At 38.9% G+C, this 13,184-nt stretch overlaps 1 protein-coding gene across 1 annotated transcript in view; it reads right to left on the bottom strand.

Moving 5' to 3' along the window:
• LOC139719125 (dedicator of cytokinesis protein 3-like) overlaps window positions 1-13,184 on the bottom strand; it is a 129,274-nt gene that overhangs the window by 93,008 nt on the left and 23,082 nt on the right. Inside the window, exon 5 of the mRNA XM_071630556.1 lies at window positions 12,745-12,841. Within this exon, the coding sequence (XP_071486657.1) occupies window positions 12,745-12,841 (97 nt within the window). The remainder of the gene's footprint in view (window positions 1-12,744; window positions 12,842-13,184) is intronic.

The raw sequence follows: 13,184 nt of genomic DNA on the forward strand, positions 1-13,184 counted from the left end.
TCACTTGGCAAAGCTGGTGCCACAGGGAATGACATACTTAAATGGAGAATCAAAATTTAGGCATGAGATTCTGATCAATATTCAAACCTAACAAAACACTGAATATGATTACTGTGACTAAGCGTTTTCTAAACATAACAGACCACGTTAAAGGCATTGCTCATGGTCATGAGGCGTTATCTTTCTGATTGGACAACAAAATCTGTGTGCCTTAGACTGAACACAGGGCGATATATGGATTTTGTATAAAATCAATTTTGCACATTTCAATTTCCAATGACAGAGACTGCAGACAGAATCTTCACTACACTTCATGAGAATCTCTACTTTACACTGCATCTTCCCTACAAAAACAACAAACAGAAACATTTCTTCTTTTTCTTTTCTTTTCTTAAGTGTTTATCAAGCTAGTTTGAACAAAAAATACACTACTACTTTTACATTCCACTCTCATACTATGATCTGAAATGAGACTCATGCTCCATAAATGTGGTTTGTGCAAGAGTCCTGATATCAAATACTTCGCAAATGTGTCTGTATACTTCCTGTATGAGCATTTTATTTTACATGTCTTTTCACATTAAAAAAAAAGTGCAACCTGAAGATAAATTTCCTGAGATAACAATACTTATTGTGTTATTTCATCTCTCAGTCCGTTTGATACAGAGTTTGCTTGAACAGTTTCAAAATTGCCAAGGTTAAGAAATCTGATGGAAAGGCTAGCCAAGGATAATTACAAAGATGAGATAGTTTCAAGGCTGTTAATAAATCACATACGGCAAGGGATCTAAAACTATTCTCAGATCACAGTAATCTATCTCTTCAAGAATGACAGTCACTTGAGAGTGTCAAATACCCAAGTCATGCTGTGGAAACAAAACACTCCTTACACCAGAATGACATCACGCCCTACACCAGTTTTCTGAACACATTCCAACAACTTTAGCTCATGATGCTAATCATACAATTTGTACGTGTACCTCAGTTTTAAAGGATACTGTATACGCCGAATATTTCGCGAGGTTTTTATTTTCGCTAATTTCGCGAGTCAGGTGCTATTCGCGAAATTAAAGACATGCGAAAATATTGACTCTGATCCCGATGTGAATGTGATGTATGCATGTAAACTTCTCCGTTCAGTACAGGACTCCATGATCGCGAATTCAACCACTCGTGAAATTGTTGGGAATTCCCGATTCGCGAAAATTTAGACTCATGAAATACATGGCGTATACAGTAAATGACATGAGAACTCAATTTCTAATTCTAATTTTCTAAACCGCTTCCAATTGCTTGGCTGCGAAGAATAAAACATTCATTGTAGTCACAGTCATTTCATTCTAAAACAACAAAAATATAAATAAAATACTTGAACTATCTTCTCTTCCCTGACTTACAGTATATACCAAAATAAACTTTGCGTTAAATTTACGTGTAACGCAAGCGCCGATCGGTACTGCGTTAATCTTTCTGCGTTACAAAATTAACGATCACCGTGCGTGAATGATCGTTACAGATCGTTACAGATCGTTACTGTGCGTTACAGATCGTTACTGTGCGTTAATTTTTAGATCTTGCGTTAGCGGACTTGTCATGTGGACTGGCAAGAAATCTCGGAAATTGCGAGACTCGGAGATGCCTCGGTTAAGTAACTGTAGTTCGTAATATTTACTACGGACAATTTCCTGCCGGCGGAAGGCATTTAAATAGCGATATCAAATACCGAAAAGATTTTGTAGTTGAGCAGAACTCCCCTGGCAATGTCGTATTGTCATGGTCGTCAAATTTGTACTCATGGGCGCAGTCAATGGAATCGGGCAAGCAAAAATTTCGAAGCCACATTTTTCCCCACAGCCAACATATTCCATCGAACATTGAACCCATGAAATCACGCATACGCAAGCCTAAAACTAACGCCGACTGTCTAACGTTAGCGATGTCACGATTTCAACAACGGTCAGACACTTACTCAATTCAGGAAGGTGCAAAAGTCCATTTATATTCCAATACACAACGTGTGTCTCGCCGAATAACTGGTGGTAGTGTGTGGTGACAAAGCCGAGTATTTCGGCAGTAAAAGTAGCTGCAGCAGAAGAAAATGTCTACCACTTTCTGCTCGCATTATTACACTGCCAGCAGGTGAGTCAAGTGGTGACTTGATAGGCACGCTTCACATGAAAGTTTACCCAGAAACATGAAAAATCCCACGATGCCAAGGTGCCAGAGTGGGGAATGGGGAGGGGTGGAGAGAGAGAGAGATACCAATCAACAGAAGAAACCGCGCGTACTGGCGCATTCTCGGAGGTCATGAACAGTCTGGGGTCTTGGAGATGAACAGAGAAGGAATGTTTAATTAAAGATAGCTCAAGTCGAAGACCCAGGATTACAAACGTTGATTCTTTTTTTTTTCTCCTTTCATTTATCATGCCTTCACGTTTAGAAATGGTTGCACTCCTTAAAAAAAAAAAAAAACTCTCCTGCGATTTTTAAAAAGTCAAACTTACCATGAAAGTGTTACTACGTGTAATACAATAGTTAATACTATACCTATTGCTTTAATCATACAATGTATCTGTATAACACAAATTTGACTACCAATGACAATAAAAGATACTTGTATTTGTTTTGTGCGGAGATTTTTTTTTGTCTTTATCCTGACTAGTTCCTATGAAATTTCTAATGTTTTTACGGCAGCATCAACAGCCTAAAATAAATTACTGAGAGATTTATAGATTATGAAATTTTTGGCAACCATCCATTTGAACGTCAGGCATGAAAAGCTCCTGATATTCAGCAAAAACAACTCAACAGATCAGAGACAAAGTTCCTTCAAATTTTTGAGAAGTAGCACGCAGATTTGCTGGGCGTTGTAGGGTCCATGCTTTGAGATCGTCACAATCGTGTTGTCACCAGGGAGGTGGAGTGTCTCTCTTCCACCTACCTGTTGTCACGGAGTATCGGGAAGTTCTCACAAACTCCAGGATCACCCCTCCCTGCCAACTCCATGTTGCTCCCAGGGAGGCGGGAAGAGTCTCTTCCCACCTCCCTGTTGCTCCCCAACGTGCATTGTGAATGCGTGCCGTTTCTTGTCACCGTCAGTACCCGAGGCTGCTTTGTATTTGTCTTGGAATATTGATTCTTCTTGTCATAACATGAGTGTAGTAATCGTTTTGCATGGCTATGTAAAAAATTGCGATACAACGTGTACTCAACTCGTCTTTGTGATTTTTTTCTTCAGTCCAAAAGGAAGACAAAATAGTATCATGACGTTTGCAATTGTTCGAAAGGTCTGCTTTTGATAACTCACAGACTACTCAGTAATCACCCTTGTTTTCCCGCTCCCAGGCCCTCCAATTTTATTGAGCAATCCACACGCGCGCGCAAATTCCTTTGCCATGTGGTTTTGCCAGCCAGCTGTCGGAATGTGCTTTGAAGTTACATTTCAGCCTGGCCTGGCTGGCATGAATGGGTGTCGAGTTTCAATCAATACCTACTGTTGTTTTATTCTTGTATTTGAGCATGTCGTTTCACCTGACAACACACGGAGATCGGGAAGGTGTAGGGCCAGGGAAGAGGTTTTTGTTGTGTGTTGCAACCTAATCCGGGCAATTAACCCCAGAGGGCAATTACCCCCCCCCCCCTCCCCCGCTAAATACTGGTTAATGGTAAGGTTAGAGTAAAGATTATGGTTAGGTTTAGGGTGAGGAGTTTGGGTTATGGTTAGGATTAGGGCCAGGGGAAGGGTCCGGGGTAATTGCCCAGGAAGAAAAGAGGGACGCGCTTTTGTTCTTGGTCAAATCGATTTCCTAGGTGATGCTGTGGAGCTAGAAAGGAACAAAAAAAGCAATTATGATGTCTGGCGTACTTCCGGGACGTCTTATTTTTCTTGCACTCTGAAATTTCCTATTGTTTGACGTTATCAATGTCGTTAATTGATATATAGTTACCCTCTTTCGCATTATAAACTTAAAGTCCATAGAACATTCATACGCATTAAGATCACACTCGAAAAGCTATACTGGTGTATAGTTTGAACACAGCAAAATGAAATAACGAATATCCCGCAGATTTACCAAAATTATGCGTCATGTGGGTCCATTCATTTTTCTTTTTTTTTTCATTTGTCTTCTTGTCGATGTGGGGGGGGGGGGGGGGTATAGATTCAGGATATACTTTTCCTTTTCCCCTTTCGAACCGGTGCGATTACTCCTGGTGCTGACATTCTTTCTGCTCGTCTTCCGATTATACTGTTGTTGTAAATAAATGCGCATGGAGCCCCAGCTGTATCGCAAAAAAAAAAAGAAAAAAAAAAAGAAGTCTATCTAAAGTTGACCTTCAAGTACATGTACTTAAGTAAAATCTGAATCAATTAGCCATGGTACGGGTTTGCGGTTTCAATCCCCTCGAAGCCCGATATTTGCCTTTAAGCAAGACACTTTATCCACAAAAGGCCAGGGCTCCACACTAACTTTTATTTCGGTGGCCCGATCGGGCCACCAAAATGATTGATTTTTATTTTTTGGTGGCCCGAAAAGAAAAACAAACAAGCAAAACTATCGGTCCTACTAAACATAGAAAAATAAATATCAAGTATTACTGAAGTGATACAGGTACCCACGTCTAAAATAAGGAGAAAATTTAATCATCTTATACCGTTATTCTGAGTTCTAAGATTTCGCAAATAGGCTTATAGATTATTATAAAAGTTGATGCCTATTAAATTGGTCAAAATTTACGTTTGAAATGAGAAAGTGGGAGCATTTGCAGACATTGTAAACATCTGACATTTGTTTTAGCATCGTAAAGAGCCAAAAAATTACCGTTATTTATTTCTGGTGGAAATTCAAGCAATCATTCAACATTTACAAGTATTTTAACACCTTCCGGAATGTAAAACCAAGCAACCGACATTCATTCTATCATCTTACGGACCTGAATATCATCCTTATTCATTTCCGAACGTGAAAGCAAACATCCGCTCTTTATTTTATCATCTGAGCTGATTGATACCGTTTATAGTTTCCAAATGTACAAGCAACAATCTGTTACTTATTTTAGCATCGTACGGAGCAGAATATTACCGTTATTCATCTCCAAATTCAAAAGCAAACACCCGACATTTACTTTATGATCGAAGGAGCCGAATGTTACTGCTGTCCACTTCCGAAAGTGAACATCTGACATATTTCAGCATCGTACGGAGCCGAATGTTATACTGTTTTTCACATTCAAACGTCATCCGACATTACATTTACCATCAAACGCAACTGAATGTTATTGTTATTCATTTCGAAATGTTAAATTTATAGCAAATGTCTGACATTTATTCAAGCATCTTAATTATGGAGCAGAATGTTACTGCTTGTCACTTCCGAACGTTCAAGCAATCATCTGACATTTATTTTGGCATCTTCCGAAGCCGAATGTTATTGAGCACTATTTACTTTCGAACGTAAAAGCGAACATTCGGCATTTCATCGTGGTACGGAGCTGAATATCACTGTTATTCATTTCCGAACGCCAAAGCAAACATTCAACATTTATTTTAGCATCTTCCGGAGCTGATTGTTATTGCTATTTACTTTCGAACATAAAAGTAAACATCAGACATTTATTTATCATCGGACGGAGTTGAATACTATTGTTATTCATTTCCGAACGTCAAAGCAAACATTAACTTCACCATCAAACGCATTTAAATGTTACTGTTATTCATTTCGAAATTTAAAAGCAAACATTCGACAGTTATTTAGCATCGTATGGAGCAAAATATTACTGTTATTCACTTCCGAACGTAAAAACAATCATCTGACATTTATTTCAGCATCTTCTGGAGCCGAATGTTATTGCTATTCACTTTCGAAAGTAAAAGCAAACATCCAACATTTATCTCGTCGTTGTACGAAGTTTATTATTATTGTTATTCATTTCCGAACGCCAAAGGGGTAATTCGACATTTACTTTAGCATATTCCAGAGCTAAATATTATTATTATTTACTTTCGAACGTAAAAGTAAACTTCCGGCATTTATTTTATCATCGTATACGGAGTTGAAATTCATTATCATTTATATCCGACCGTCAAAGCAAACATTCGACATTTATTTCAGCATCTTCCGGAGCCGTATTTTATCCCTATTCATTTCCGAACGCAAAATCAAATATCTGACATTAATTTCAGCACTGTACGGAGCTGAATCTTACCATTATTCATTTTCAAAAGTATGAGCAAACATCCGACATTTATTTTTGTATAATACGGAGTCGAATATTACCGTTATTCATTTCCAAAATTAAGAGCAAACATCTGACATTTATATAATCTAGCAGCTTTACAGGCCTCGAAATAGGATTTTGGAGGGGCAAGGCCATTTAGAAAAGGGCACTTTTTCCAAGAGGCCAGGGCACTTAAAGGACAAGTTCACCTTCATATACATGTGGATTGAGTGAAGGCAACAATGTTAGTAGAACACATCAGTGAAAGTTTGGTGAAAATCCGATAATCCGTTCAAAAGTTATGAATTTTTAAGATATCTGTGCAATCACTGCTGGAGGAGAAGACTACTACAGTGTATGATGTCACATGCGTACAACGATATAAGGAAAATAAAAAGAGAATTTCACAAAAGTTGACTTTTTGAATGAAGTGTACATTTCTTCGACTTGTTACTGACTTATGTTGGGGTAATATTATTCCCCCTGACTTCTGAAAGAGAGAAGTCGAGTGTTAGTCTATTATGTGAGAAAAGTGAGAATATCTTGAATTTTCTTTATACTTTCTTTGTATAGTTGTACTCATATGACATCACAAGCTATAGTAGTCTTCTCATCCAGCCGTGACTGAGCAGATACTTCAAAAATTCATAACCTTTGAACGGATTGTCCGATTTTCCTCAAACTCTCATTGATGTGTGCTACTAATATTGCTGCATTCACTCACCCCACATGTCTGTGAAGGTGAACTTGTCCTTTAAGTCAGAGGGGCACCAAGGCCACATTGGAAAGGGCATGTTTGGTGTTTATGAAAAAAGAAAGAAGAAAAACAAACTGAGAAAAACAAACACACACACACACACACACAAAGTGCAACACACAACAAAAACCTCTTCCCTACAGCTGTAACACATTCCCGATCTCCGCGTTTCTATCAGGTGAAACAACATTTTTTAAAACAGGAATAAAACAACAGTAGGGTATTGATTGAAACTCGACACCCTTTCACACCCAGGCTGCCATGAAACTTCAAAGCACATTCCGACAGCTGGCTGGCAAAACCACAAGGCAAAGGAATTTGCGTGCGCGTGTAGATTGCTATGATTAGTCTGTGACAGACAGTTCATGACCTCCAAGAATGCGCCAGTACGCGCGGTTTCTTCTTTTGATTGGTCTCTCTCTCTCTCTCTCCACCCCTCCCCATTCCCCAGTCTGGCACCCCGGCCCTTGGCATCGTGGGATTTTTCTTTTTTCTTGGTGAACTTGGAGTTCACTCTACGGTATACTCTATCTGAATATGCGCTGCCTAGCTAGTACATACTCGCGGCCGCTGCGCTGCGGAGGCAGTCGGGACGGTAAAAGCCGGTCGGGCGTACATGGTGTACACGTCGTCTCGTATCTCGGAAAGATACTTTGAGTTTGAATCAGATACATCGGGACGCGAGTGAACTGAAGGTATGATATTTGAGATCAGGAAAGTTGTTCAAGCTTATTAAAGAGACTTTGAGAAAGGGCATATCATACGTCATAAATAATAACTTTCATTCTAAAAGGGCACCACGGCCCCAAGAAAAAGGGCACATTTTTGTTTTGGCCGTAACTTTGATCAAAAAACAAAAGGCATTGCGGCCAACGAGAGGGGCACCGACGGCCATGGCCGTCGGTGGCCATCGGTTAATTCGAGGCCTGAGCTTACGAAGCCGATAGTTACCGCTGTTCATTTTCAAAACTGAAGGCAAACATCCGGCTTTTTTTTGGTGGCCCGGCGTGCGTTTTTGGTGACGCCGGTCGCAAATAAACCATTCGCGAAATCGTGATTCGATTCGCGAAAAGACTCCGCTAAATCGCTACACTCGGCAGGGGCTACGTCGTCCTTTCACCAGGTCTCGTTACAAAACCAAAATCTCGTGTGAGTTCTTGCGTTACCTATCGTTAATTTTAACGAAACATCGTTAATTTGCGTGAGGGATCGTTACTCATCGTTACTCATCGTTACTACAAACGTTAATTTTCCCGATCGTTACTTTGCGTTACTAACGATTCAGGTGAAACCGCTTGCGTTAATGAAACGTTAATGTTGATTAACGCAAAGTTTCTTTTGGTATATACTGTATTACTTCTTCTTCCTCCACTTCCACAAGCAAAGGTAGACTAAATGTTCAAGTCAAAGTATGTTGTATTTTTTCTCTTTTTTATTGGGGGGGGGGGGGATTTCGGTGGTGGTGCGGATTTGTTCCCAAACATGCACCAAATGTTCATGAGACTGTCTTGGGAAGCATGCGAACAATTTGTGAATAGGTCAAGAAATGATCAGACGGACTTTGCTGCTTTCATGAGACGTATGTGAGACAGTCTCCGAACTGTCAAGATCTATTTAATTTCAAGAAGATTTTGTGAATACCGCGCATGTCTTGTGTAGGTCACGTGCATAAGATATGGCAAAGCTCGTTATACATTTTTTAAAGCAAATCACAAGGAAATCACAATCCTGGACACTCGTGATGTTTGTAAGATATTGCAAAATCTGAAGAAGCTTTAGATCCACATGTTGATTTGGAAATTTTTTGCAGCCCAACATACAAATGTTGGACATTGACATTTTTTCCCCTACATTTGTATCCTTCACAAATAATTTACATGCATTGTCAAAAATTAAAACGGGTCCTTAGAAGCAAAACAGTCAGTCCCTCGGATAGACCCTTAGAATGGAGGTACTACGTACCGTATAATGTGAGACAGACACCTTACATGCATCCTAAATATCAATTCTCCTCAGTGTTAAGAGCTGTACAGAAGCCCTGTGATATATGTAAAACGGTCAATCTGACATTGACACATACACACACTGAAAATTGGGTGAATGATATTGACCCCTGTGGTTTGTCAATGGTGACCAGCAATAGTCCGCAAATGGTAAACATAGCATGTACATTGTATGCCATGCAAACTAATGGATTAATAATGGATGTTGAGTATCATGCTTTTTCTTTCTTTTCCGGGGGGGGGGGGGGGGGGGGGGGGGGGGGGGGGGCATCAATACTTTTGTTTGAAAAAAATCCCTCCCTCTGGCCAAGTTCAAGAAATCCTTGATAACAGATATCAAAGAGGCATTGAACTTCCTTATAAATTCTCTGTGACTACAATGTAAGGGAATATACCTGAAATATGAGAGGATTATTTGAAAGTTTTAGAAGCAGGAAAGACTTAGCTTTTATGCTATGCATCATCAAACATGAGGAAATGATACTCAACCTCATGTTGGTACTCTAGTTGATATACCCCATAGTCCATGGCGAACATAGCAACTAATTATGTGGAAGTTTGATAGTTCAATGCCAAAGCACTTACAAGTGTATGAGGAAGCGGTTGATGCCATTTAACACTACAAGTCCTCCCACCCAATCTATAGTGTATTCACACGGACGCAGGTACCGAAGCTCTTTTCTATTCGAGTAAGGCAACCTCACGTCTTCATACATAATGTGCCTGCAAACTATCCAAAAAATCAATACAAACTGTTACAATTAGAAAATTTCACCCGATAGTGACTGACACTGCACAAGGACATTTTCAATTCATGAATGATACACTGTACACTGTAGATCCTGTCTTCATTCCAAACTATATTTTCTTCCCACAATGGATAAATAGTGAGGTTTATCAAACCACTAAAAACAGTAACATCAATTGGCATTGTTTATATCATAAAAAAACCTCACATAATCTTATTAAATGGGCTAAACAGTGGACATGTAGGTACCACTTTCTGTAACTAGCACAGACAAGTGTACACTGATTACACTGTAGATGATAGAGGTGATAGATTATAGCACAGAAGCATATTGTAAAACCAGAAATATTCCCTGCATGAAATTTTTGCAAACTGGAGCCAACGGCCCTTTTCATGGCATTAAATCTTACCAAATTGCAGATGGCATTAAATGCATATAGTGCAGACAAGAACTTTAAGTCTTTTAAATGCATTTGAAGTTTGCGAATCTTGGCTCCTCACGAAATTTGCACAAATTTCATGCATGCAAAAATGTCTGGTTTCACAGGTTTAATCAATGTTGGACAGAGAGATATGTGATGTTGTACCGTATATAACTGTTTCTCTGAGGTCCTCATCAAGTACCAGAAGTAGGGCTTTGTTCGAGAGTTTTTCACCCATCCCATACCCATTGGGGCCACTCAGGTTACAGGTGTCCTGATTTCTGTGATATCATGCTACTGAAAGCAGGTAAATATCCCTGGGTGGAGCACCTGAGGTACATTGCATAATGAACAGGTGTCCATCTACCCAAGGACATAATTTCTTGGCACACAGAAACCCATAGGTGAGAGTACCAGGTAATTTGCATTATCTAGTCGATATAAAAGTAACAATAAACTAAGAGCAGTTTGCAACTTTTGCATTATAGATATAATTTCAAGCTTATAGATATAATTTCAAGTGTATAATGTTTATCTGCACAATTTCTAGTGATACCTGTTGCAGATGACCCCAAATACACATGGGTACTGTCTAATCATGGACATGTTCTAATTACAGCATCTTGTGGCCTTGCGCATAATAGCAGGTAATTTCTCATTGAAAAAAAAAATCAAAATTTGGGTCACAATCAGGGTCACATCTTTTCGACTTCATTCTCACTGTAAAAAATGTCGAATCATTTTTGGTCGCAATTATTTGCAAAGAGCTGACCTGCTCATTAGGTACATGAATGATATGCTTACTATGTCGCAATGGTAATTCAATGATACAGCACACCACAGCTGGTAAAAATAGCAAGGCACAACACGCACAGTGTATGGTGGAATATAAAATTTCTACATGTAAATTTTTTGCAATCACCCTTCACACTGCAGAACTTTGCATCTTTTTGCAAAAAAATCACACAAAGTAGTGCAATTTGGATTAAAACCTAAATCTTGTGAAATAATGCATTACTTTTGTTCTAATGTAAAGATTTCAAAGTTTGTGTCACAATTCTGATCTTGAACCAAAATAATGCATTATTTTGACTGCACTGAGCACGGTATTAATTTGGCACAAGTTTATATTCTTTATCATAACCCATTCACCCCTAACAAAATAAAAGTTAGGCTCGGTCAATGTTGAGATCAATTCTAAGTTTTAAACTTATATTCAGCTTGCAATGTAGTAGTGCCCTGTATGGACAGAGTCAAAAGTTAGCAATCTTTAAAGATCAGTTGAAGAATAAAATTATAAGATTTCTTACAGTTTCCATGAGCTGCACAGGGTCCCCACTTGTAGTTTCATGTCGTTTGGACACAATAAACCAAAAAACTTGGACGATATCACAACCTCTCCCTGAATCCCCATTCCCCCTTAGCTTCCAGGTCAACCCCCAGAATATCCACACTGAAGAACACATGCTTGCTGTACACTACTGTATCACTGCACATTAAAGGGTGTGTACAGTTCTGGTTGAGGTGAGGATTTAGCTTTTAATGTCTTGCGAGATATTCAGAAACCACTCCATGAGATGTCAAAGAGCATGCAATTGTAAGGGGTATCAAAAGTTCATTTGATGAAAATCGGTTTTGAAATGGCTGAGATATCGAAAAACAATGTGAAACAAAGAGATCCTAATAAAAGGCGTGGCATGTCGCCTTTCATTATTATCACTTTTTTGGATATAATATCTCAGCCATTTGAAAACCAATTTTCATCAAATAAACGTTGAATCCTTCTGAAAATTTCATGCTCTTTCAAATTTCATAAGAGCTTTCTCATTATCTCACTTAGGAATGTTATAAACCTGAATCCCCACCTCAACCAGTATTGTACAGTCCCTTTAACAGGTTTATCGCTGCGCTGTGTGTATGTAGTTCCGTGTGATAAAGTACAGGGGTCATTGTGACGCTTGCAGTTTTGTTGTTCAATCATCATGTGGGACTCTTGCTCGAAATATAAATTTTAAAGATTAGGTGTTGTGTGGATGATCATCAATGTTTAAGGGCTAAGCACTTATACTGAAAATCATCAATGATACGACTCTGTATGAATGTACCTAATTTTACACAGAATAAAACAGAACCAGCTTGACAAGTCCTATTTAAAAATTATTGATCATGGACAGAGATTACCAGCTCAATTGTAATCTCTAATTAAATTGAAAAACCTTTGCCAAAATTGTATGATCAATACAGGATTGATTGCAGTTTATAGGCCAGAAAGCAATCATGTCCTTCATGTTAAACTCATATTAATAAAAGGCCATATTAAATACCTAGCTGGATTGCATAAAGTTTAAGAGACCTTTTTTTTCAGAATGATAGAACATGACACTATTGACCTAGAAACAAATTGAAAATGCTGAAAGCAACTTGGAAACACATCAATTCTGTTACCAGTGCCAGCATTGGTTTCATTTTTCAGAGAATGGACCATGGAAATGGAAGGATTTCGCCTGAAAAACAAAGGTTAAGGACTGGAGGTCACTGTGAACGAAAGACAGGCTGGCATGCAGGGCAGCCGCCATGTGAGCTGTTTGGGGTTCTTACCATGAAGCTCTCCGCAAAGATGACATGCCATTCTCGTAGGACCAGCGTCACTTCCTGTATGAGGGGCTCGTTAGCCTTCCTCAGTGGCTCATCCTCCCTGGGAGAGGGCAGCAGGAGAAAACGAGAGAGGAATGTTTAGCTCACAAGAAAATGGCGAATTCAATTCAAAACAAGCAATTAGATATTTGGAATAATTGGTCTGTTTGTACACCAGCAAATGCCTTTAATAATAATAACAATAAAAACAAAATAGGATGGATAAACATACAATGTATGTAGAAATTATAATTCTTTACAGAAATAACCATGGGTCTGGAATAAAAACTTAACTTCAGTTTAAGACTCCATGTACATAGATACTTTTACCACGGTCCTGGAATGAAAACTGAACTTCAGTTTACAACTCCTTGTCAATGTCATTGGGTACTAAATTGTATTAG

This window comes from Diadema antillarum, unplaced genomic scaffold (assembly GCF_040938485.1).
Source record: "Diadema antillarum isolate AM-2024a unplaced genomic scaffold, OU_Dant_1.0 scf00000104, whole genome shotgun sequence".
NCBI lineage: Eukaryota > Metazoa > Echinodermata > Echinoidea > Diadematoida > Diadematidae > Diadema > Diadema antillarum.